At 42.8% G+C, this 27,846-nt stretch overlaps 2 protein-coding genes across 3 annotated transcripts in view; one reads left to right on the top strand and one right to left on the bottom strand.

The window, feature by feature from the left end:
- Window positions 1–27,846, bottom strand: part of LOC115570992 (galanin receptor type 2) — a 120,227-nt gene that overhangs the window by 75,750 nt on the left and 16,631 nt on the right. The gene's annotated exons all lie outside the window — the stretch shown is intronic.
- Window positions 910–6,338, top strand: kcnj2a (potassium inwardly rectifying channel subfamily J member 2a). 2 transcript variants are annotated; one of them, XM_030399929.1, is made up of 2 exons: window positions 910–1,057; window positions 3,076–6,338. In XM_030399929.1, exon 2 carries the CDS (start codon window positions 3,317–3,319, stop codon window positions 4,598–4,600), a length of 1,284 nt encoding a protein of 427 aa, XP_030255789.1. In that variant the 5' UTR covers window positions 910–1,057; window positions 3,076–3,316; the 3' UTR covers window positions 4,601–6,338. The 2 variants fall into 2 exon arrangements, with proteins under 2 accessions (XP_030255789.1, XP_030255788.1); XM_030399928.1 differs by having other exon boundaries at window positions 3,073–6,338.

Here is a 27,846-nt window from a genome sequence, read left to right as displayed (position 1 = left end):
GATCTCTGGACAGGTGGATGTTTTTCTTCCTCAGGCATGTTAAAAGTTGCGTCTCTGTTTTTCTGATTGCAAAACTTCCTTGCACCAAATTCACACAATAATTAATTAACCTGCTTTTGTGTTGTATTTAAATCTATTAAGCGGCAGCATAATTAATCAGATACAATTCATGGAGAAATAAACCTAAACTGATCTATTATTACAAAATATCTTGTTTATTTTTGTTTATAGCCATTTTTTGAACTCTTTGACCTCCATCCCGCTCTTCTATCCAACCCCTGACCAGGGTCACAGCCGCCATTGTTGACACTGAGGTCATGCCCTCTGTATTTTATCCATTTATTTATGATTATTACAAAGTGTTACCCATGTTAATAAGCTATGTATAGCATAGAAATAAGTGTGAATATGTTTAATAAATTTGAGTCCACTTTGCCATATTTGTTTTCTTATCTTCTTCTGTTGAAGTCTTTGGTCCAGTTTTCATTGATCTGCTGGCACTGATATCATAACTAAGCAGTTATGGGTCGTTCAGATTATGATTTATACTACAGTCTGCAAAATTGTCTCCACGGATGGGGTGGGGGTGGGCAAGACCTCAGTATTTCAAAAAAAAAAAAAAAAAAATCCTGGCTCCAGCCCTGTGCCTGACTGATATTTAAGCTCCATTAAAGTCAAATTCCCCTCCGCTACTTCCATGTTATGTTCTGCACATCATCCAATTGATCAAACGCACAAAATTACCGCAAAAAAAAGAAAAAAGAAACACAGTCTAATTGCGGCTGTTTCTCAGTGCGCGCTCCCCTCCTCTCTCCATTGGCCGGGCGCGGAGCAGGGGGGCGGGGCCATGCCGGTGCGTGTTGCTTAAAACGCTTTGGGGGAACTCATCGCGAGGCACATTATCGAGACCGGTCCTCCGGAGATGTGAGGGGAGTTTCACACTTTGATCGGCCAAAACAAATAAAGAAGCGCGCCCGAGGATAGCGGAGGCCAAAACAGGACGTCTGGATTATATTTCAGCGAGCTGAAGCCAACACAGTCCACAGATGAGCAACAGGTAGAGCAGACACGAGTCCAGCTGTTTCTTTTATCATAAAGTCTGTTGAATATGAGATGTGGCTGTTTATGTTGGGCCGGTTTATTCTCCATGACGCGCCGACTTCCTGGCTTTTACGCACGACTTCTGTTGCCACAACCCGCCAAAATGTTCTTCTCTGTAAGCTCATATTTCATCTTGCTCCTTCTGTGTTGACTTTAAGAGACATTTCTGACGTGCCGAGCTGGAAATTAAACGTGCATGTGTGTCTCAGTGTGAGGGGTGTGTGTGCATGATTGCATCAGAAGTTTTTTTTTTTTTTTTTTTTTTTTTTTTCCTTCCCTCGCACCTGTTAACATTTGTCGCTGGCATTTGGTGCATTCTCAGAGTAGTTCTGTGCGTCTGGCAACAGTCAGACACTGTTTAATGACACTGTTTAAAACACCAGATTTTATAGTTGTAATATAGTAATAGTAAGTAGTAATAATTAGGTATTTATTGAGGCAGTCTCGGTCGCAGTTTTCCCACAAAAGCTGCTCATTTTGAAACAAAAAGTAATGATTTGGCGACAGGAAAGGGGGAGAAAAAAAAAACCCTGCTGCTTTGACAAGTAAAAAATGTACATAACAGCCATCATCTGAGAACAAAGATTACACAATGCTCAACAATACAGCGTCCTATAATTAAGATCAATCGTGCATGTCACCAGAAGCTCCGGTGTGCTTGTAACTCAAGAAAAACGGCATTCTCCTGTAGGTTTCATGTAAAAACCTGGCAGATAAATTACATCAGCCTGTTTTATTTTTGCAGGTATGAAACCACAGAATGACTCAGGGAGTGTGCAAAGCGATTTATTGGTTTCACTGCAAGCTTCAACTCTCATGACTCAGAGGGAAATCTGTCCTGACAAAAGAAAGCACAGTGACACGGTGCATCAGGTCGATCTGGACTTTGTTGCCCCGGACAGCCAAAACTAATGAGTGGTGCTGTAGTTGTGCCAGGAGAATCCTCTCAGGACAGCCATTATTGCAGCAGAGCGGAGAAGTCCCAGAGGACTCTGTGAGAGTCAACAAGCTGCACAGCCAAAGATGCAGCTCACACCCTCTCCTAAAGCTCCTGGAAGATAACAGGCCGAGTAAACTCAACCTACGAGGCTGACATGACGTCGTTTATAAAATCGCTGCTCCATTTCTGCAAAGTTGAGGGTTTAAGTCTTGCAGATGAGTGCTTTAAATGCTTCATGAAAACTTAAAGTGCAACCTGTTTTTGTGAAAAATGTGCACAGACTGGAAGTTGCTTTGGTTCAGTTTGTTGTAGAGTTGTCAAGACACCAGAATTTGAAACTCAAATACGACACAAGTGCATAAAACGATGCTGTTCGGATATCGAAATGAAAAGACAAGTTTGAGTTTTGAGCACTGCTGGAACAGTGCACAGTCACTGAACATGCGCCAAGACGTTTATCGAATGCGGCTATCATTTCAATCACGTGATCTCGAAATAATATTGAAGTATCGCTGCTTCTGACAGCCCTAACTTGTGGTGCATTTTCAGTTCCTTGCACTAAAATGCAATAAGAGAAAGGATCTGCACATCAGGTTTTTGAACTTGATCTGTCAGTAATGTAGAAGCATCAGTTCATGGGATCCTGTAGAAACACTGAAACCCACAATCCAGTCAGAAACGATCAGGTCAGCGCGGAGCAGCCAAGAGAAACAAGTCGACTTTGAAAGTGACCAATAATGGGACTGGAGTGCAATTACAGGGTGGCCTCTCTCAGTGAAAGTTGAACTGTTAGATCGGGGTTAAACATCACTGTTGTTGTTTGTCATAGCTCGATGAAATATTGTTGGCACAGGCAGACGAGCGTCACTGACACTGGGCAGAAAGTTTTTAAAGGTTTTTCTCAGGCTGCACACACGCCTGACTTCGCAGTGATGAATTTATCAGTTCTGACATGTCGCGTTTCTCTGTTTTTCTAATCTATCTGGAGCTGGTTTGACTAACCGTCGTCTCTTGTCTCTGTTTTCCTGCAGCAGATGATCTTGATGCGGTCCAGTCAGCTGGTGAAAGAGGAGTGACCACTTCATCCTCCTCTTGTTGCACTCCATCGAGGGGCCAGTGAGGCTGAAGTGTCCCTTCAGCCCGCCTCACTCTGTCACCATTTCCTCTCTGAGTTGGTCCCCCAGAAGCGTTTCAAAACTGTTTCTCCAACGCTTTTTCCAGAAACTCAGACTGTTTTCCAAAGCAGAAGCAGCACAGCCCTCCCAGACTGAGGTGATGGGAAGCGTGCGAGCCAGCCGCTACAGCATTGTGTCATCAGAGGAGGACGGCATGAAGCTTGCCACTATGGCAGTACCCAACGGCTACGGGAACGGCAAGAGTAAGGTTCACACGAGGCACCAGCCGCAGAGCAGATTTGTAAAGAAAGACGGTCACTGCAACGTGCAGTTCATCAACGTGAGCGAGAAGGGTCAGCGGTACTTGGCTGACATCTTCACCACTTGCGTGGACATCCGCTGGAGGTGGATGTTCATCATCTTCTGCCTCGCCTTCCTGCTGTCGTGGCTCTTCTTCGGCTGCGTCTTCTGGCTGGTGGCCATTTTCCACGGGGACTTAGAGAACGACACCCAGAAGTGCGTCTCCAATGTGAGCAGCTTCACCGCGGCCTTCCTGTTCTCCATTGAGACTCAAACCACTATTGGCTACGGCTACAGATACGTGACAGACGAGTGCCCCGTGGCTGTTTTCATGGTGGTTTTCCAGAGCATTGTTGGCTGCATCATTGACGCCTTCATCATTGGTGCCGTCATGGCAAAGATGGCAAAGCCCAAGAAGAGGAATGAGACTTTGGTTTTTAGCCACAATGCCACGGTGGCCATGAGGGACAACAAGCTCTGTCTGATGTGGCGTGTGGGCAACTTGAGGAAGAGTCACCTGGTTGAGGCGCATGTGCGGGCACAACTTCTAAAATCCCGTACAACAGCAGAGGGCGAGTACATCCCGCTTGATCAGATGGACATAGATGTTGGCTTCGACAGTGGAGTCGACCGCATCTTCCTGGTCTCCCCCATCACCATCGTCCACGAGATCGACGAGGACAGCCCCTTCTACGACATGAGCAAACAGGACCTGGAGAACTCAGAGTTCGAAATCGTTGTCATCTTGGAGGGAATGGTCGAGGCAACTGCCATGACCACGCAGTGCCGCAGCTCCTACGTCGCCGGCGAGATCCTCTGGGGCCATCGGTTCGAGCCGGTGCTCTTCGAGGAGAAGAACTACTACAAGGTGGACTATTCCCGATTCCATAAGACATACGAGGTGCCAAGCACCCCTCTGTGCAGCGCAAGAGACCTTGCAGAGAAAAAATATATTCTCTCAACCTCCAACTCCTTCTGCTACGAAAATGAGATGGCGCTGGAGAACAAAGAGGACACGGACGAGGGGAACGGGGGCAGCGTTGGGCCCGACGGCACCCAGACGGACAACATCTCAGAGAACGAGCACAGCCAAGCCACGGTGCCGCTGGAGCCCCGGCCTCTGAGACGAGAATCAGAAATATGACTGTTCAGACCTCAGACCTCACGTAAGGAGATTCTCTAAAATCACCTCTCTGCTCCAAAAGGCACAACGAGCCGAGCTGGGCCTTGGGTAGAGGACAAGCCGAACGGTACTGCTGTGGGAAGCGGCAAGCTTTAGGACTTTGTATGTAGGAGTCTCTTTGAACTTTCACTACATACAGTATGACAAAACACAGCACTATGATGAACCATGTGCATATTGCAGGAAGAATTCTCCAAGAAGTCCCCATGAATGTGTGCTCAGTGTCTGGTGACTGCAGGACGACGGAGAGGGAGGTTGTTGTTGAGATGACTTGAAAACTGCAGGCATGTCTCAGTTTCTCTGGCCGGCATGAACAAGACGCTGACAGAACGGTAGTTTTTAGAGTTAGAACACGTTCTCAAGTGCTGCTAGTTAAACTTTTTCGTAGGACACAACAGGTAGATGTCTGGAACAAAGGTACAAGTAGAGTATTTGTTCACGAGCTGGTCTCACAGCAGACATCGAAATAAAGTCGAAATAAACTGCACCGAAAGCTTCCTTGACTTGTAGAGAACTTTTAGGACCTGACAGCACTGATTTTTTTCTGATCCTCTGCTTTAATCCTTTGCTGTTGTTGATCTGAGAGTCTGTTCATTGCTGGTCGGACCGATAGAAACATGCCTGCTCGTGTCAAGAGATAGAGCAGAGTAGTATTAACGGCATCAAACTGACAGAAAAATCTAATTTAAAGAGAGACCGGGGTAACACGAGAATCTGAATGTTCTTAAAAGTGCTGCTATAATAATGTTCCTTTTTTTTTTCCTTCCTTTTTTTTTTACGGTTGATAAAAATGCCAAAGAGTATTATTATCATAGTTACGTGTGTCTTTAAAAAAAAAAAAACAACAACACCTGGTTAGATTTGGTACAAAGAAGTAGAGCGTTTAGGGAGTTTTAATGAGGTTTGTTTTTCAAGAATGTGTGTACAGTTTATCAGTTTTTTGTTTTTTTTTTAAACGTCGATCATCATCATCTTGAGCCACTTCATCAAGCCTTAATCTGGAGAGTCAAACGAGCGAGAAGATGTGTGAATCAACCGAGGTGGCAAAGACTGTATTTGTGTAATAATTCAGTCACATCTGGAGGATTTTTTGGTGTCAACTTGAACCAAAATCTCAATTTTTTTTTTTATTATTTAAAAAAAAACAAAAACCTGCTTTTAAAGGTTATAAATATGAAGTGGTATGTTTTTAGCAAACTCCTTTCTAACGTCTGATTCTGATACAGTGTTATGATCGGAGGCTGTTGTCATGAAGAAATATCAAATCTCCGGTGAAACATCTTCCCTTTTTTGCTGTATCATCAACACTACTTGAGTTTTTCATTCTCTGTTTTAATCCTTGTTTTACTCGAGAATGTAAGATTTGAGAAAAGCCTAGGTCAAAGCCAAGTGTACTGTAACCCCGGCATATGAAGGTGTACTGCACAAAATACAAATTTATATCCTGTATCTTTATTTTTCTTTTTTTTTTTTTAAGAGAAACCGTGACAGAAGGCCTCTCGTCTCCACAGATCCTTACATGTGTAAATACCTCCCTTCCACCCTGTTGCAGTTATTTTGTATCAGTCTTCCAAATGTACTGCAAAACCATGGAATGTACAGATTTTTGTATTAATATTATTATTATTATTATTATTGTACATGATATTATATTGTTCTTTTTCCAATAAAATGTCAGTGGACGATCAGAATCACTGAATCTGTGTTGGCTTGTCGAGACTTTTGCACTCAGTTTTGGGGAAGTTTTCACACGATGGGATGAATTTTGTAAAACAAACTCAGAGACTTGAGTTTACTTTTTGGATTAACAAAGTTTGTCACACAAAAACAGCACAGCTCAGTATAGAGAGTGGCTGCAGGGCACTTTTCAACTCTAATCTTTACTCAACTATTGTGTTTCACTAACATTTTTGGGTACTGCACTTGAGCACTTCCATTGTATCCTACTTGATGCCTTTACCACTTAACATTTCAGACAGACACACTGCACCTTTTACTCACCTACATTAATTTCACAAATATTTGCACATCACTTAATTGAGGTTTTACAGGTAAAATGTGATGGACAGGTAAAATGAAGCACGGCTACCGATGAATTAGCTGCAGCTCGACCAGCTGCAACATAAAAATTCTGCTCACGTGTTCGTGTTAGGGCTTGAATACTTCTTTCAACACTTAAACTATTAGAGCCCAACCAATATATTAGTTGGCAGACATTGGCCTATCACAGATATACTGGTATTGGAGGGTATGTTGTTTGATATCCACAATATAAAATTAGAAATGTAAAACTTTAAAAAAGTTGCTTGGGTTGATAAGATGCCATCCTAGACAATCCAATTCATGTTTTGACTATTAAATATCCTGCCTCTGTTACATACATCATATTATATATTTGTCACAAGTGTTTCATAACTACGTATGTGGAGTCATTGCAAAAAGTGTCTGTATGGCTGCTAAAATATAAAAAATTGATATTTGTTGAGCTCTAATTGGTATATCAAGGAGTATATATCAATCGATTGAGTACTAAGGACGGCATCACTGTAAAGTAATTGGGTTACAAGTTTATTCTCCTTACAGGAATTGGCAGCAACACGTTTTCACGAGTCTGAAGTGAAAGTGTTAACTGTGAAGTTTAGAGATTGGTTACATTCGCAGGTGATAATTATCACTCTATCAAGAAAACGCCTCGCGCCGAATACACGAATTCAGACGTTCGACAGCAGGTGTTTCGATGGCAAAACACCTTTGAGAAACTTGGCTGCAGTGTTATTGTTTGAGAAACAAAGATCGTCTGCCAGCGTGATGTTATTTCACGCCAAATGCATAATCAGCACCTGTAAATCGAATGACTGAGGTAAAAAGCACAATATTTCTCTCTCTGAGGTGCAGATGGAGTATACGTGCAAGTACCACCACCTCACACTATAGAAGTATTTGAGTAACGCTCCGAGTTGCCTCCCACCTCTTGAGTACTGACGGGAGAGCAGCAGCAGTGTGTCGGTGGGAACGTCTCCAGCAGCTCTGTGTTGTACCGAGGTGAACCGTGACAGTAAGCAGCTGCCTCATCCTGCGTCCTTTGCTGTCGCAGGACGGATTAACACCCTCTCTGCTCTCTAACTCTTAACATACATTGTGCTCATCTGTCTCTCATCCTCTCTCGCACTATCCGTCTCTCCGGTCCTTAAAATGTCCACTCAACTGTTCGCTCGGGTTCGCGGGTTTGAATCCATTCGGCGGGGAAACTTGAGTCACAAGACAGCGAGTCTATCAGCTAGAGTAAATGCTGTTTTAGAGACGTGCGTTCCCTGGTGACGACTCTGGTTATGGCCCTGAAATGGTCAACAGCTCCACCGATCTCCCACAGACGGTACGAACATTCAAAGCTAACGATATTAGCAGCTTTGTGTTTAGTGCCATCGAGCAAATGTAAGCATCCTCAACTGAGACGGTGAACGTGGCAAACACACCTGCTAAACATCAGCATGTTAGCATCGTCACTGCGAGCATGCTAGCATTTAGCTCAAGTATGGTCTCAGAGAGCCGCTAACAAGGCCGTAGATTCCACGTCGCTGTGTGTGTACGCTGACTGGAAAATGCCTCAAGTGCGCTGAAAGTATTGAAACTTTGTGTTGGATTTTGGAGAGAGACTGTACACAGTGTGCCACAGGAAGTTGGCATGGAAAAATATAAATCCCTTGCTGGACCTGTTCGTGTTTCGATAACGCCTCTCCTGTTACCGGTGGCGTTTCTCTTCGTCTGCCAGGAAATGCATTTCCCCGTGTTGAACACCGGAGGCGATCAATCCTAGTATCAGATGAAAGCGAAAACTGTGTGCGTCCGTCTTGATTTAAGGGGCTCAGGGCTTTCGTCAACCTCGCTTGGTCTTGCAAGCAAAAAATATCACTAATCCTGGTCTTTTTTTTCTTTTTTCCTGGAGAGTTTTAACTCTCCGGTCAAACATGAGGTCCGCATTTATTACATCTGTCCATCAGGAGCGCGTAGATTTCAGTCGAGATTCACTTTGTGATTAATAACTGTCCCGTTATAAACATCAGGACTTGATTCTAATTTGGGTTCGATACCAGTTCTGAGAAAGCAGAGAGAAAGAGGAAGCTTTTTTTTTTTCTCTCATGCTGGTTATATTTTGTCTTCCACGGCTCTACCTCTCCTCCTCAGCTGCACAGAGAGACAAAGAAAAAAATCTGGACGTGAACTCGACTCAATGGAAAATTCCTCGGTTTACCATTAAGGAAGACTGACACTAATGTCAACTTCTGGAGTCAGAGCTCGAGCTTTGAACGTGATGCTTCTGTGTGTGTGTGCGTGTGTGTGTGTGTGCGTGTGTGTGTGTGTGTGTGTGAGTGAGTGAGTGTGTGCGTGTGTGTTCCATTCATCTGACATAAAGCAGTTACGGTATCCGATTCATCTCGATCATTTCGAAAGGGGAAGAGAGAGAAAATGAGTCAGAGTTGTTTCAGTTGGTTATTATAATCAGGATCTGTGTTTCATATTTCCTCTATGAGACATGCTTTGAACCACAACAGTCGGCCCAGTACAAGATTTAATAAGGGAAAAAAACACAATAAAACACAACACAGTGGCAAAAAAAAAAAAGAAATCCACCTTATTTATTTATATTTTGATAAACAAAGCAAGTTTTTTTTTCTTTCTCTTCCAGCCACAGAAGGTGGCACCCGTTTGTCCCTGAGGGGCGCCGCTGGTGGGAAAGTAGGGAGCGCCTTTCCGGTCACACCATTTAATATTGCATTTATTTATTGAATTATTAATTTAAAGTTGTGAGCAGGAAAGGCACATTGAGGTTACTTCCTGCCTGAGGGGGGAACAGCGCGGCAGCTCGCGGTGCTGTAGGTGACCGTCTGTGTTTCTATTGTGCGGCCCGGCTCGCTCCCTGTTTATGAAAACAATAACAGTGTGTCAGCGCAGTAAACATCCAAAGGTAAATGTTAGGCCCACTCCCATTATTTCGGAGTAAACCCCTGAGATATCAAGTATCCAAACAGTTTACTTCTTATCACTATTTATTTGTGTTTTATACATCACGCTGCACAGCTGACCGAGCCGTGTTCAGAGCCGCAATCTGGAAACAACAATGTCGGAGCGGCAACACAAACACAGTCCGCGCTCCTGAACTATAACCGGAACCTCTGGCTTTTATCGGGGCTTCTGGGAACCCGACGTTCAAACGGGCTCAGCTCTCGTCCAGACCTGTGATCCCCGGAGTGTTTTGTCTTTAGCTGAAGCCAAGTCTTCCTGCTTCACACGGACCCCCGCTCGGCCAGACAAAACCACCGGCACACAAGGTGGACGGCTCGGAGCTGCTCTCAGGTTCCACACAGAGAACGAGCGCCGTTTCTAACGAGTCCGATCACAAAGAGTCATTACCCATCGGGGGGGGGGAAAAAAAAAAAGAGGAAATTCTTTCCGATTGCTATATTATAATAGTAATGATGACACTTTTAGAGCCTGCTTCACTACATCGACTTGAAAAATCGCTTTCCTCTTACGTAGGCAACACTTTGAACAACAATAGGAGCATAATAACGGGAACACAGATATCATCAGGTATAACCCAGAAACAAAGGAGCGCAAAACCAGGGCTTCAACTGGGCCAGTACTCTTCAGTGAGAAGGGCCAGCATGTTAGTTTTCTGTCCAGCTATGTACCTTTAATACTTTCTGATTAATATATAGTTAGCACTAATGGTGTAGTCATGTTATTTTGAGGGTTTAATGCAACACGGAAGCAGAAAATGTGCATCTGCTGGGTAAGCTACATGTGGACTGGTGCAGTTAAACAGATATTAGAGATAAAACAGTGAAACCTTTTACATGCCTATTTTCCGTCCCCTCAAAACCAATTACTCATTTTTAATTCCAAGTCAAGCACTGCAAATGACATCTGACCAGATGTAACAGGTGTCAACAGAATTTGGCAGGAAGTTTGGTCATATGCCAAGAAAATAATTTAAGATTATCCAGGATTTTGTGTTTTTCCATCTTCCTTTGAACAATTTTATTCTTGCTCGTGAATTTCGGCATTTACATGACTGAGAAAAAGCTGGCACGTCTATTCCAGAAGCGTCTGCCACCGTGTGTGTTACAGGGCTGCAGCGAATGATCACATTAGTTTGCATTCATTATTCATGAGTCTATTAATATAAAAAAAAAATCCCAGTGGTGTTGGTGATTCCCTGAGATCTCGCTGTGCCCAGCAAACAGTCAAACAGCCCCGTTGATATTCAAGTTACAACAATATAAAGTAAGAACATTTTTCACATTTCAGACACATTGGAGAAACTTGAACCAGCGTGTTTTTATTGAGAAACTAGTTTCCAAAGCTGTTGATTAATTTTCTGTCAAATTATATAGTCGACTGATCATTTCAGCGGCAGTGTTTTGATGTAGATTCAGATGTAGATTTCTAAACATTTCCTTCTTTGACTGCTTTGTAACGGTTTTAAAGTTCTTCAAATATCCCCTAATTATTTCCAATGACACATTTCACAAATACCACAAACATCAGATGCAGGACTGAGTAATTCTCTGAGAGGTGAGGAACTCTCGTAGTCATTTTAACGATGATAATAATAATGGAGAAGGTAACTGCATCCCAGCCGCGCAGGCCTGCAGAGAGCTGGTGGAATTTTCCGAGGAGCTGACCATCCAGTGGACCTGAAACGCCTCGCTGGCTCTCGCTGGAGCCTCACTTTGAAGCTCAGCCAACTGCCGTTGACCCGTCTTTGATGTGACGCCAAACACTGTCACCGACGGAGACAAAACGCCTGTCATCAGACGCCACATAATCGTTTTCTCCTGAACCGTAACCTCTTCAGCGTTCATCAAAACTTTTTTCTGCTCATTGCTGAAATTCTTTCTGAGTGTGTTTCAGGTCCTCACGCATGAGTCTTTTGGGCATCTGGCACGCTGCGGAGGTCTGCTCGCATCGGTGGCATTATTTGGCAGAATCCGGAGCAGCGGGGGTGACGGACGGCTGCATTGTTACATCGCTGGCCTGTGTTGTCAACAAACAGGTCACAGCCAATGTCAACGAGAAAATAAACTCGGCCCTCGCACCAATTACATGCAAAGAAAAAAACTACAGAAGCTCTCTACGTCCGGACTTCTTCCCCGATTAAACAACACCCTCAACAGCAGCATGTGTCTGTTAATATGCAGCTTCCCTCCTTTAAATAGGTTGAACAAAGTGTCAGTAAACAATATGTTGTGATGTCACATTTTGAATAATTCATTCCACAGTCTTCCTCGTGGGCTCTCCCCTTTGACGGATGACCAGATAGAGTGTCTCTGTTTCCTGAATCTGCTCACCGGCAGCGACTCCAGAATACAACCGAATGATTTTACACTTTACATTTACATTTAGGGCACAATTAAGAGAATTAAAAATATCACTAATATAGCAATATCTTGCTAACTTTACAGTTCAGTCGATGGATTTATTAGCTGAGCGTTTGAAATAATCCTAAATTCACGTATCGACTGGTCCCAAAATCTTTTGTTGCGGACCAGCCAGAGTCCCTGGACCCTTCTTTCCAAGTGGTCTCAGTCTGGTCATTTGGTCCACGTCAACTTTATTTTGGATAATTGTGGTCAGAGGTTCTTCCCTGGACTCTGTTTTGCAAACTGTAACAGTATCAGCCCAACATTAGACCCGGCGCATGCAGCCTAACCTTGACCCTCCCAGTGGTAGCTGAGGTTAACGGGACACTGGGGGGTTAGAGCTTGGGGGTCACGTTAGGTGCAGCAACCTGAGCCTGCAGGGGGGCTTTGCTGTCTGACAGATGGGGTTGTCCTCATATTTAGCAGCAGAGATTAGCCTCCTCGTCGCTGACAGACGAAGAGAAACTAAGAAACATGTTCGGATACAAAGCTGCCGGTCAGTTGTGATTTGTCAGGACAGGCAGGCAGAGAGACATGACGTATGTGTCTAAAAAAGATTCAGTCTCCGAATGGTTAAAGATACATGTCCAAGTGAGGAACGACTTGGTGATGTGTAGGAACATGCAAATTAGGTGCGTTTCCATCAACTGGTTTGTACTGAAAACAGCTGACATTTATTGGTTGCGTTGCTTTGCATTGCATTGCGTTGCGTTGCCACTTCCTTACAGTCTTCTAGGATGTAATAAAGAAAGCAAAAGTCATGAACAGGAAACAAAACCAGCTGTTCACAAAGCACCAGCAGCTCCCAAAGAAGCAGAAGAAGAAACAAAACCAGTCAACTCGATCATCTACAAGACCGAAATGGAACGGAATCAGCTGATCAGTCATGGGAGCTAAATGTTTGCTACGTCAGATTCTTTCACATTTACAAATGTTCATCGCAGGACACTCACTGATGGCAGCCGCACAAGGTGCCAACTGCACATCAGGAGCAATTTTGGGGTTCAGTATCTTGCTCAAGGATACTTCGACATGTAGCTCGGTTCCGCCCCAGGGGAGCCGGGATTCGAACCAGTGACCTTCCAATCACTGGTCCACCAGCTCTACCCACTGAGCATTCCTTTATCGAATCCTGGTCGATTTTTAGTTGAGCTGACTGTAGCGAGGAGCTAGTTTCACCAGCAGTCCGTCTGTCATCATCTAACATGTATGAAATTAGAGAATTTGTTTCACACAGGTTCAAGTCAAAGAAAATCTGCTGAGGCTGCAGAAGCACTCATGCGTAGAGTGTCGAACGCATGACATTCCTGGGATTTAAGCCCATGTTGCACAGAAAGATGTTTGGGCATATTGCTGGTGTTTCCACTTAAATGATAATTTTACTGATATTACAGCACTGCTGTGTTCTTTCTTTGTGAAATGAAGCCACGCATTCGCACTATTCCTTCCAGTCTGCCCCGACTCTCCAGCAGCGTAGACACAAACGTTTGAACAGTTTTTTTTTCCCAATGTGCAACGATCATAAAAACATGTCAGTGCTGATGAAAGCAAGTGGTAAGCCTGGAGGCGTTCAGGATTTACCATGGAGGCTCCAAGTTTATTTAGTGCACCTTCTTACATAATCGAATAATTCCAGCCAGAACCAATCTTGAGCAGCTGTGTGTTATGACCGACATTTCAAAGGTGGTTACGTTTTCACCTTTTTGTGTTTTTTGGTCGGTTGGTAAGTTTGTTAGCAGGATAACACAAAAAACTACGGATATCCACCAAACTTGGATGGAGAATGGGTCTCGACCCAGAATAGAACCCATTTACTCCATTTACTTCTGGTGCAGATCCAGATAAAGGGACAGATTCAGGAACATTGCAAGATAAAGACATTTCGTAGATTTTCTAGTAAATACATAAGGGATTGTTGGATCTCGGTGGAGGTATGCTGTCTACTAAGTGGCATTTTGTTCATGCTGAAAGGATCTTTTCTCCTACAAATTTCACAGCAATTTGTAGCAATTGTGTCCTTTTTATTTACTCCCCTTTTTCTGTTTTCACAGAACATCAAATGTGCAATAAAAGTTTTAACAACCCATCATCCATTTGCTTCACCTGGGTGAAGAATGCAGCGTTACGGACTCTGTGTACTGTGGAATAAAGGTTTCCGAGTCAAAGCACCACAGTTTGTTCAACAAATTCCAGTTCTGATCCTCCTATTATCCGCTTATAAAACGTCCACTAGAATGTCAGGTTGGCAAAAAAGCCAAAGAATGTGAGCGATGTGAGTGGCAGCGTGATGTAGCTGCGTAACGCCACACTCACATTTGGTCTTTTGTGGTGGACCACAACAGGATGACAATGTTTCAGCGAGGGTGACAGGTACACGTTACGGGTTAATAACACGGCCTGTGGTACGAACACAGATCTCTGCTGCCTCATGCCACTGATAACCCCACACACACGGTAACGTCCAATTAGGATGCGTTCCCATCATCATCACCATCATCATTACATGCACGCATCATTTGGTCAATTCAATCCGGCCTCACATGTTCTTTTTATAGAACATGACACGTCGGACAAATCAAATCAGAGAACAGACTTTGTCTCACAGCGGACCACAACAACCACGTGCAGAGACCGACATGAACACAAACAGCACACAGTGACATCGGGATCACATGCCGGGTACATTTTCGGTGTTTAGTTCGATTGAAAAGTCTGAGCCAATTTAATCAAAAACCCTAAGTGTGTCAGAGCTGAAGGAACCAGTTTGTCTTAGCATACTTGGCTAATTAAGGGTAATAAACAAGGATGTTTGTATGTTTGTGTGAGGGAGAGAGTATGTGTGTCATGGGAGAGGAGGGGAAAGGCAGGGCATTGACCTCAAAAACCTTAGTGAGCAGTCGATCGTCTTTCAAACTGATTTTCACAGGGTTAAATCCCATTTTTGACACCATTTACAATCTTTGTTTTTCAGCATAAACTATTCCATGTACACTTCTCAAAAGTTGTTATGGATATTGGGATATGGGTGCATGTGCATGGATATTCAATAAAAGTCTAATTAAATGTGCTGCATTAATTTATGGGTGCCAAAAATATTTACAAAACACTCAATTAAAACACAAATAAATAACTGTCTCCTCAGTTGGCACAACAACAAACAGATTTGGAGGCAGAATTACAAATAGGGAAGTCATCAGACACAACAGAAAAAATGGAAGAAAAAAATGAATGAAATCTGTACTTTAAGAAATAAGAATTTAAAAAAAATCTACATTCATTGAGTTTCCTGGTCCCAGAAACCACTACCTTAGGGTTTGTATTGACTGAAAATGGATATCTCAGTCACTGATGATTGGTTGGGACAAAATAACCCCGTTTCTATCCTGGAAAGGAATTATGTAACATGAATAAATGAATGTTGTGAATGAAAGAAGTGAAAGAAAACAGCAAATCAGTCCGGCTACATCTGGCTACACCTCACCTCAGCAGGAGGATGGAAACACTCATCATGATTTCACTTACAAGGATCATTAATGACAGACTCCTACATGAAGTATATTGAAGGTCACTGGCTGATGTACTGCGAGGGATTGCGTGTACGACAGTGTTCATTGTCTTTGTCCTTTGCTCCTCCTAAATTTGGACACCGACAGTCGGTACTGTACGTGGCAGCTGCTGGGCGGCTAAATCACATTGTGTAATGTTTGATGGCTGGAGATCCACTGAAGAGGGGACTTAGACGAGGCCTTGGCACAGACTCAACTCGCCATAACTGCGCTGCCAGTGGTACCCACTGGAACGTAGCTGTTTATCATATTTTGGCTGGTGACGTCAAACGCAGTGGCTGGACTAACATTACATAACTTTGTGCTCCTGCCATGAAGCTCTAACTCATGTTTTTTCTGCTGTCAGTGGAGATCGTCCCACTGTAGTGAATGTTGATCAGAAATGTGTTCCTTGTCTCATTTTATTGGGAATAAACAGGGCATAACTGAGAGTAGATAAAAACGAGGTTATTTTTTTACTTTTATGGTTCAAGCCATCGATTCCATCTTACAATGAGCGTTAAGTCAAGTCTGACGATGATTAACTGAGTTTGAAGTGTTCTAAAATGGCCCCTGTGGAATAAAGCCCTTCCTCTGATGCCATCCTCAGGCCTAATTACATGTTTGCCTTGTTAACAAATCACTATAACTATCGCTTACGAAGCGAGCACAGACTACAACAAAGCATGTCTTTTCATGCTGTTTATACAGTTACCATCACTGAATGGCTACTCAGCACAAACCCACTACAGGGACGAAATAAAGGAAGGAATAAACTGACTGCTGAATGGCGACGCATCCTGTTTTCCCTGATAATGCGACACTGGGAACAACTAATTGGAAAGTGGCAGGAGGAGAGCTGGTTAGCTGTTAGCGGCCAGTGGGCAGCAGAGTCCTGTGGTGTGTTAGGCTAACAGACTGACCGCTAACAGTAAGGCAACATAGCTAAAACCTTACAGAGGCTACTGGAGGGACAGTTTAATTCCGCCTCTGATCGACTAGCAGAGGTAGTAACGGAGCTGTAGGGCAGCGTAGAGCCGAGCCCTCATTGCTGCACTGTTGTGGAAGCTCTGTCTAAAAGGGTTTAGAGCTAACAAAAAGGTAACAGCTAATGGAGCCAACAGCTAATGGAGCCAACAGCTTACAGCTAACGGATATTACCGAGCTGACGGAGTTTACGGCAAACTGAGCTAAACACAAAGCAGGACTGAGAGTTCCTGTTCAGAGGAACGTGAAGCATTTAACAGTGGACAGCTGTTTAATGTTACAACACAACAAGTTTACAGTAACAGATGTACTAAAGGTGAAAGTACTTTGAGTGCTGAAACTTTAACAACTACAGATGATGATGATAAAGTAAAGAAACATTCACTTTGGGAGAGTTGTTTTTCAGGACGGTTCAGGGATCATAATCACATTGGTGATCACCTGACTTTCAATCTGGCACCATCATCATCAAGGGGAAAATATAATGTATCCAAATGTACTGCTTTTGACCAAATATTATTATTCCCATCAGCCTAAACTTTACTTTGAGTGTAATGCACTTTCTTGGATTTCCCACCAATGTAAGTGATGTTTCTGGTGTGTGATGAGCGGTCAGCTAACAACCGGCCTTTCGGGGATGATTATGTTTAACACAAAATTAACTTCACAGTGCAACTCTGTGGTTGTGCGTCATAATTGAGCAGAGAGTTTCCACGAGACTCACGAGTTGTTTTTTAGAAGGTCACATGCCAACCGGCTGCCCCGTGCATGAGTTGCCATATTGCTTGACCGCTATATATCACAATGTTTCACACTGTTACACCAGCTTTGTCTGCACGTAGAGGTGTCGTCGATTCCGGTTTCAGAATTAGGAGGGATTACTCGAAGGATCTACTGACTGTTTGTTCAGGGTTTACAGCTGATATGCGACTCTTCCTCTTCTGGGCAGACGAGTGCAGAGTAAGAAGTTTCAATTTGACCAGAGGATCTATCTATACCAAGAGGTCTTTTTGGCATGAACACGTGCTTCTGGGCATCTCGTTAACGTCACAGTGATCGGCTTAGTTCAACTGTATGGGGGGCTAAAAATACGTTTTTAAAAATCTGGGTTAGGATGTCAGCTCACCTAGTTCTTAGGGGTTACGCCTGAAAGACAAAGGTCAGTTTTAAACACCTTCCTTGATGTTGTCTAAGATTTAAAGTTCTATTTACGGGAACAAAAATGCTCAGAGCTCTGGGTCTCTTCATCCCAGAGCTTTTCGGAGGGCCCCTGTTGCCGCCAGCGCCATACTTGGATGATGTACGTCTCAAAGAAAGCCTGTAGTCATCTTCTGTGACTTTACAGGCACACGTGATAAAACTGCAGGGGTTAATTCACAGGGGTTATACCGGCATAAAGGATAACTTTATATCATCACCCCCCACCCTTTACTTCTGGCAGTCAAAATTACAGTACATAAACACACAACAATTGGGTTTAATGCTGCGGATCTCTGCTGCAGAAGATAAATCCACTTTTCCATCCTAATAGTTACAAAATTATCTGTGAGCTCTCCTCATGTTGGCAAACGTCTCCGGATCAGAGCAGAATCTGATGTGACAGGGCGATGTGTATATTCCTCCAGAAGGTCTGGCTCTACATCCGACTTTCTACAAAACACTGAGACAGGTTATGTTTTCACTCGTGTACGTTTGTTTGTTGGTTTGTTAGCAGGATTACACAAACACTACTGAATAGCTGGATAAATGGATCTCAGTCCAGAATAGACCCCATTAAGTTAAAGGGATATTCCAGTGTAAATTTAATCCAGGTTCTAACACACCGTGACACCGAGTAGGACCCTAGCTCACGTAGTTTTTGCATCCTCAGAAACGACCGCACGACAACAATACATTGTAGGAAATGGGTCCAAGTATAAACCGCCATCAAAAAGCCACAAATAATGCTCAGAACAGCACCAGCCCTGTGAGTCGATTACCGAGTGCAGTAGAGTTCCGCAGCTCAATGATGATCATTACTGCTGGACTCTACTGCAATCGGTAATCGACTCACAGAGCTTCCCCACAACAAGGAAGGCTTCTCGAGTGGTGAGTTTTGCTTATCTTTTCCGACAAATCTGGCAACGACATCAAATGTTTGATGCCTCGAAATATGTGCTGTGACCCTATTTCTAATGTTGCTGAAGTTTGGTGCTGTCCTGAGCATTATTTGTGGCTTTTTGATGGCAGTTTATACTTGGACCCATTTACTGCAATGTATTGTTGTCGTGCGGTCGTTTCTGAGGATGCTAAGACTACGTAAGCTAGCGGTCTGCAAACTTTATCTCTCGAGGGGGGGGGGGTCCTACTCGGTGTCACGGTGTGTTAGAACATGGATCAAACTTACACCGGAATATCCCTTTAAGTTAGGTTCCATTGGGTTCAGGAATGTTTTTTCACTTTCTGTTACACTGCGAGATGGGGTGTTTTTTTTGTTTGTTGTTTTACATTTTTAATTAAAATTAGACCTTCCCCGTCTCTCTTTGTTGCCTATACAAGCCTGTGGACAATTTTTTTAAATTCTTTAACACTCCCGGACTGTGGATTGCTTTGAGAAGGACTCAGGTCAGGGTTTGTGATGTGAGGATGTTGCTTTATGATTCGATTAAAGAGAGCATTAGTGGCTAACGTCAGTCCACGTTGGCAGACTCCATTCCTAAACTAACAACCAGCTTCCAGCACAACACAGAATCTCCACAGGGCCCTTTAAAAGACAAACTGTGTCATAAATTTCTATCTGTAGTCACAGGTACTGAATGTGTCAAGCATTTTGTTGTTACCATGACAGTCAACCATATAATGGTGTTTTCATTCAGTGGCAATCATGTGAAGGATATTTCTTTTTCTAATGAAGAGAAAATACCTGACCAAATTACTGTGTCAGGTCACTGTCCAAAACAGGAAGATGAGCAGAGAAAGATTGAATTATGCAGGGTGATGCTTATTGGATTATCTGACCCGCAAAAAAGATTGTGATCAGTGACAAATTGTTTAAGTCTTTAGAAACGTGGAAGATTATCTTCAGCTTCTCTCTCTGGGGTTTCAATTGTTGAAGTGTCTGACTGGGCTCTTGTAATTAGGGCTGCAACTCAATTCATTGTTTGGTCTATAATGTGTTTAAAAAGAAAAGTAGAACAGAACGTGATATCACCTGATATGTGGATCAGATGACCAGCCCCCTGGCATATTAATTAAAACAAGCATTACTGTACCAACAGTACAGTCATCACGCATGACGTGTGCGGAGTGCACTCTCCCCTACAAGCGAGCACACAAAGTCAACAATTAGCATTGAGAACGGTAAATGCGGAGCTCCATGTACAGTGCTATTCATTTTCATTTTGCCAGGAGCGCTCGTGGCTTTGTTAGCATGGTGATTTTATCGCACAGGATGCAAGATATACAAAGACATTGTCAATGATTAAATGGACACCACAGAAGCTCGGGATAAGGCTGCATTGCTGTGTGTGCCAGATATCTACAGACAAACAGAGAGAGGGATTAACTATTCAGAGTGAGTGAGGAGTGGACGGGGAGGGGAGGGGGTTATTCACTGGTCAGTGTGGTTAATCGGGGGACTGGGGCAGAGAGGAGAGAAAACAACAGCTGTGGGCAGGATGGGATTGTTTCAGAGAGGGAGCCTTACACTGGCAGAAGTCTGGCAGCCACTTCACTTCTCTCACCTTTTTCTGAGAGCAGCCGCATCCTGGATACATTACGCCAACTTCTGCCTGACCTCGAAACGCTCACAGCATACAATCAAAGTGTGAAACAGTACATTAAAGGGTCAGTTCACCCAAATTACAAAGAGATACATTATGCTATACCTTGAAATTGTGCAAGCCAGCAGATTCCAAAGGACACTGCTAAAACTTATTATATGTGTAATCATATACTATCAAACTAGTGTTCCTGAGCCCATGTAGGATCCATCCTTGATTGTGACCAATCGACTGAGCCTTTCCAGGATGCCCTTTGGATACAAAACCATGACACTATCACTTGTTACCAATGAACTTGTCTACCTGTTAAATGTTCGAAACAGGTTCCAAATTCAGAATATGTGTCTATTTACAAAAATCAATGAAGTGGATGAGGTAAAACACATATTGTCTTTGTACTGTTTTCAATTGAGCATATGTCACAGAGGATTAGCAAGTTTTAGTTATGTGTAACACAATGTCACAACTTTCTCAGAAATGAGGATCTAGTTATGGTTTTATTTGCTGAGGTTTTGAGCCATTACTGAGATTTGATCATATCATATCAGATATTTCAAATAAATTCAATGGTTGGTGCTCAAAGGGCTGGAAAATTAAACATGCAAACGTTGCGTCTTTCCAGAGAAGTTTTCCAGTTATTTTGGGATAATCTGCAGGTCTTCATGGTAGAAACTGTAACGTATGGGCCCGGTCAGCCCAGCATTTGAAGTCAAACTGCAGAACTTTGACTCAGTAATTTGCGGCGCCGATCAAGTCTCAACTGTACTGACTTTCAAAGAAATGGAGAGCGAAACCAACCCAATTCCTAGAACGAATGTTGGCAATGTCCGTTCCTGTAAATCAGGGATATGTTGCAACGTCACGTTTTTTAAGGTTCAATTTTGGATTTTATGTTGTGACAACGCTGTACTTATGCTCTGGTTAGGTTTAGGCACAAAAAACAATGTTAGTGTCGGGAAAAGGTTATGTTTTGGGCTTTGAATACCTGATTATGTCGCCTGAAACTCGGTTGGGAATTGTCCCAGGCCTTCTTGGGAGCCAATATTCACTGGTTTCTCACTTACAATATCGAAACTCAGTATTGACCGCTTTGGTAGCCATCACCACAATCCTCTCCATCTCCCAAATGAAGGTCTGCTCATATACATGTCATGTAAACTTGGTGACACATATTGGAGAAATGTTAAAATGATATGTATGTACTTACAAATTCTAAGATATAAGAGTTTGCAGATAAGTTAACTTCCAACATTTTATTCTGGTGACTGGGCTGAGTGAAAGGTCATATTACCTGTCCCACCATCCAATTTTAACCAACCCCTTTCTGTTGGAGTATAAATTGCCTCAAAAAATAGGCATGGTTGTGAGACAGTACAAATACATTCCCGAGGACAAACATTACCGTTTGTGTCCAACAAACTATACAAAACCTATAGACTCTTCATGTACTTCTCAAAAATGACGACGAAAAGCAGCAAATCCTCATATTCAAGAAGATGGAACTAGCAAACTTTTGACACTTTTTCTTGAGAAAGTAACTGCAACAATTAATCGATTTTCAACATATTTGGCACTTAATCGATTTACTCATTGTTCACAGCAAGTCCCTTTGTCCTGTAAGCTGTTTTGGCTGGTTAGCACAAGCATGTTAGCGGTTAGCTCCCCACCACACAGGATTGGCAACCAACCCCAAGATAATCACAATGTCACCAACTTCCCAGCGCCGACTGTAATGTAAGGATACATAACAGACCTTCATTTTGCCACATTGTGATGTGACATGTAGCTATTGAGTTTTTAGGATTTTGGTGATTTGAGGGGAGGAAAATAAATTCTGTTCACCTTCATTTTTACAGTTGAAGTTTCCGGGGAAGAAACCTCAAAGTCTCGGCACATTAAACTGTGACCATCCGTCTTGACACACCTGGGTTTGTGAGAAAAAAGCTTCTTTTGTAATTTGGATAAACTGACTTGAAGGCCAACAAACTGTAAGAATGCCTGCCTTGTTCAAACATCATATCATGAATGGAAAACACGAAATATGTCACATGTTGCCATAAAAGTACCCTTTGGATCCCTGCAGCACACCCTGCGCTGTATCTGCACAGGAGACTATGATGCATTTCTTTCTCTCATCTCCCCCCTGCTCCACCCGCTGTACCTGGTTGTTGCTATGGGCACAAAGCCTGGTGTGGGAGAACGCTAACAACCAACCGCGTCAGCTCTGGGTCCACACTCCCCTGAGAGAGCCAGCTGAAGAGGGAACAGGTAGCACACAAGTAGATGAGTTAAACGTGAATAAAAGAATTAAGCTGCCAAAAATACCTGGCAGGTTCATCATGTACGCAACATGCTGAGTGTGCGGCTGAGTGTTGTGTCTGCAGGCAGCAGATTGAAAAGACAGTGTGAATCTTATTGTGGACAGCCTGTCACAAAGATTTGGTTTGATGAAATGAGGAGTACGTACTGGATATGCATCGATACATTACAGTAAATAGTTTAGTGAAGAAACCGTGTGAACTTTGATTCCTGCAGGATTTGGTGGAGTTAGAGCTGGTTGAGTTCGCTTCACTGCTGTGCCAGCACTGGCTCCCCGCCAAACCAGATTATGTCATCACAATTATGCCTAAAAACCAACAGATTTCTGCTGATAAACTGTAGATCAAAAGATCGCCTCATTATTCTCACCAACCAGCTTACATTTTATGACTTTCTGGTTTTATTTGAATTCTTTTTTACGTCAAAAAAAAAAAAAGGAACAAAATTTTGGTGGTTGACCAGCTGTTGAATTAAAAGGTCCACTCCAGCATGAGTTGATTCTGTTGGTTCTTTCTAATTACATTTCTAGTTGATTACAGAGGTAAAAACATTATGATTCTGCGATGTTTAAAGAGATGATAAGTAGGGATTTTTATATTCAAATGTCCTAAAACAACTAGAACTTTGTAATGTATTTTGCCATATTGTGTACGTGTATTAATCTGAATTTTTCCAACAATGTTCAAATAATTCGGTCCCCTGTTGTTTCGTCTATGATACGGAGATACGCAAATAATAAAAGTTAGCACAAATAGATAAACATGACCTTGTCTGTGATTATTTGTGCCGAGTCTCATCAGATTTTCATCAGTGAGTTTGATCACAGGAACATTTGTGTTTATTAGCATCACTTATTAAATGTTTGTCTGCCCCAAACTGTCATATTATTTTACAATACACTAGTCGTAAACTAAGGATAGAGATCAGTGGGTCATTGTGTGTGTCTTTGTGTTTGAATTCAGGTCAACCCTCAGCGCTCAGCAGAGATTCTTCCCCTCTTCTCTCTTCAAAGCTACCTTATAACCATAGTGTGCAGTAGGAGGGAGGAGGATGGAATCGTTGGTCTTTACCTGATGAATCAGATGCTTTCTTCAATCAGAGGCGTAATTTATTTCTATCAACACCAGGGCAACCACTGAAGAGCCATCTGCTAAAGAGAAACCTCCCCTAACAGCCAAAATGTTATTATATCACACAATGCCCATATTAGTGCTGCAATTAAATTAAAATGAGTCAGGATCCTCTTTGAAACATTAAGAGATGTAGATCAAGGGAAACTGGGTCACATACATAATGTGAATTTATTTGCTTTTTTTTCAGAGCTATTCCAATCATATAAATTCATTTGAGTATGTAGGCTGCATGTCGCCGTTAATGTTCAGCAACAGGTATCAATCAATTCTTACAAAAATCAGATGATTCAAACTGGTCTGACGCAAGTCTGGGCAGAAAAACAACCTGGTTAAGGTTAAGAAAAGACTGTGGTTTGGGTTTAAATCAATACTTAATAGGTCGAAGAACTTTCCTTCTCATGGCAAACAAAAACGTCGACTGTTGGCAGGAAACAGTGTCTGCAAATGAAGGTGTGACAGGGTTGTATGCGTCAAGCGCTTAAAAACACTGAAAACATCCTCCCTCCACACCATTTTGACATTGGAACTAAAAACCCCAAATTCACACCAACTTCAAGCAGCAATTGTCCAGCTGTGTGGAGATGAGGACATAAGACAGAGTGAAAATCAGGTGCACAGGTTTTAAGGTCAGTAGATGTAATCTAGAATGGCAAGGCCCAACAGTCGCCCTTATCCGCATCAAATAGCACTCATAGATACCAGTCACCTAAAAATACGCTGGATCAGTCCGTTTGTCTGGATCCACACCAGATGATGTCTATTCTTGGCTGATACTCATTCTCCATCCAAGTTGCATGGACAATTAGGGGTGCACTGTCAGCCTCAGGTCACATAAGAGTGCGTTAAGTCTTTCTGCTGCCAAATTTATGTTACCTTGCATGAAAACTGCTGGATTTGCGAGATTAAAAGAACACGCAGAAATCAAGTTCCAACTGGCTAAACTGTAAGGAAAAGCTCCCGCAGTGGACAATGTGTTGCCAAGTCTCTACCAGTGGACACAATTCTCATATCGTCAGACATTAACACGTGATGACCAGATTGCATGTCACATTTACAACATAAGAGCAACATATACAAACAGAGGTGTACTCTTCACTGGACTCACGATGTGATCACCATTAACCTGTCAATGATTTAAATGGACGACAATTCTGGAATGTTACTAGAAGACATTAGCCTCAGGTGAAAATGGTTCTCAAAATCAGACACATGAACAAAGATGTTTAAAATACTGGGTGAGTTTTTTAATCACTCGCCCTTGATATCTGCCTCCTGTCTGTGATATTTATGTTCAATTCAGTGCAAGAGAGGGAAGCTGCAACGTAACTTTACAACTTTATTGTCCAGCCGCGAGCAGAAAATCAACGAGTCCTTGTTGCGCTTCGTCTCTTGCTCAATGCAAAATCTGCTGAAGTCTGCATCGCAATCCAACTCTGAATCACAGATCTTCCCCTCCTCTACACAAAATAAACTGCTGCTTTGACTCTGAACATTAGTGTTTCACCACCTGCTGTTTGTAAATTCTAGCCACGAAGTTTAACAGTTGGGGGCAATAAAAACTAGGAACTTCTTTCACACTCTGTGAAGATTTCCTGGAAAATTGAATGAAGTTCAGATCCTGTTCGCAGTTGGATCACATGGGCTGTGCACACACGATGATGGGGAAAAACCTGCTGTTGGATGTCCATGTACACCTCCGCTAAAGAGTTCACAATAACAGGCCTGGGGTTGATTAATGCTGACAAGCCCTGGCTTTTTTATGGATGCTAATGGTGCTGTGGTGTGTGTGTGTGTGTGTGTGTGTGTGTGTGTTTGCCACTGTCACCCGGACTGATGCTCCTGCTGTTGCTGTTGCTGCTGCTGCCTGGGTCCTTAGTCACTGACTCGTCATTTTGCAGCTCTCGCCTCCTCCATAGCAACCAGGTGCGTTTGGTCTTGGGTAAACACATCTTCCACATTCTTAACTGGATGTTGAGAGCATTTACTGATGGTTAGATTTTAACAACTTTATCTCTGCGTTGATCAATGCAATATTATATATGGCTTTATTAAATCCTTAGAATCGACTGTACCATCAACAGTTATGTGTTGATGCATTATCGGGCTCATTATGAGGGTCTTAACTTGTTTCATACAGTGTTGTACTTTGTTATGGTGGAAGTTCTCCACATCAGTGAAGATTCTTGATTAAATGTCAACTCCCAGCATGCACCATTGGGTCCCTGAGGTCGCATGCAGGTCGTCTCCAGCATAAGAAACAAGGGAATCCTTTGAAAGCCTTGGGGCCTTTAGAGTAGAGGCCCATCACATCCCAGAGGTATTAAATATAGTAAACACCCTGATCTGAAATGTACACAAGAGGATGCTCATCAGGTTAAAGCATGTTTACCACGATTATGGATGATATGAGGTAATGTACCTGACAGTACTGGCCTTCTTTAACAAAATTATTGACCGTCAATGGTTGTTTCCCTAAAATCAGAGTAACCGCTTAAACTGCTACTCATTATACTCTCCTTGGCTGTAGTTTCAAGCGGCCATTAGCTATTTAGCTCAGTTAGCCATGCAGCTAGTGGCCCTATTAGCTGACTGGCTTGGAGCAAGAGAGTAGTACTGGTGAACAAGGCTGGATCGGGACCAAACATGGCCTCAGCGTGTGGCTGCTGACTCAGTCTTGTTAACATTGTCTGCTTAAAAATAACTTTCCCTGCAAAAAAAAAAAAAAAAAAACCCACTGTCCTTCAACTGCTTTTCCTTCTAATGTCTCTGCATTGGGCCTTTATAATCAAGAAACACAACACACATTTGTATTGTGAGACACTGAACATATCGCAGTATTTCAACCCTAACCCAACCTCACACCAACCTGGTCATTGTGAGCCATTACTTAGATTATGTTATTTGGGGTCATACAAAGCTCTGACAATCCTTGTTAGTGTGAGTCACACAGTGTGTGTGAAGGGCACTTGGGGGAGGAGAATCTCAGCTGAAGAAACAAACAGCTCTATTGATGACAATAAGTGGAGCTCTTTCCTCTCCTCCTTATCTCAGGATGCATCTCATGCCTTTTCTAATACCTGCCATCCTGATTAGATGTGGAAAAGAAGCTCTGTGCCATCCTTCCTCTGCTAAATGGATTATTTGGATTGATCGTCCTTAGATTAAATTAGATACTTTTTAAATAGATGGATGGTGGGTCATCGATGCTCAGTGGAATTTCTGAAGCAGAATGAATGACAGCGTTACTACAGTCCATCATGTCAACTGTGGGACATTGCGTTTTTCATGTCTGGCAACAGCAATTCAACTTAACTTTTTTATTTTCTAAAGTTTAGCATCATCTTGTATGTCAGTTAGTGTCTCAAAACACGTTTCTGATAATGTTTCACAATAAAAGCCTCGTTAAGAAATGGAGGACTTCTGTCAACTGGACCTATAGAGGGTTTATGATCCGAAACAGACACAGGAAGTTTTAACTTTATATTAACAGCGCAATGCAGTAACTTTAACGGCAAACTGGAGTAGCAGATCAAAATAAGGCTTCGCACTGGCCACAAAAACAGCGTTTAATGCTAATGAGCTGCTGCACCACTTGCAACAACTTGTCATTGATGCAAGTTTTCTCTTGTGGACTTCAGTCTGAACAATAAAGTGGCACTGTGAGCACAACTCTGAACTTTAATGCATCATATTAAACACTACATTAACCTATCCCCAAGCTCCTGCTAAATAGCCACGCAGTTGAACCTGACAAACGCCAGTTCAGTCTGCTGGCACAAAATCAAATCGGTTGAGGCTCGTACATCAGAACAGTGTGACTTCACAACATCTCTTGCTTTATTGCAATTTGATATATTGGAAGGGGAAGGTCTGGAGGTCAATCATCAGGAGCCACAGACACATCTGTATTTATTTTTTTTTGCAGGTGCTTTGCTAAATTTGGCAGTAAAGACCAAAATGCTAACGCTATTTAGTTCCTCTCTCAGGTGCATCAGACCCACATTATGCAAGTCATAGTAGTCCCTTAACACCATAAAC

Source organism: Sparus aurata, chromosome 20 (genome assembly GCF_900880675.1).
Source record: "Sparus aurata chromosome 20, fSpaAur1.1, whole genome shotgun sequence".
In the NCBI taxonomy this organism is placed as follows: Eukaryota; Metazoa; Chordata; class Actinopteri; order Spariformes; family Sparidae; genus Sparus; species Sparus aurata.
The sequence above is the reverse complement of the archived record's forward strand: the minus strand, read 5'-3'. Positions and strand labels throughout refer to the sequence as shown.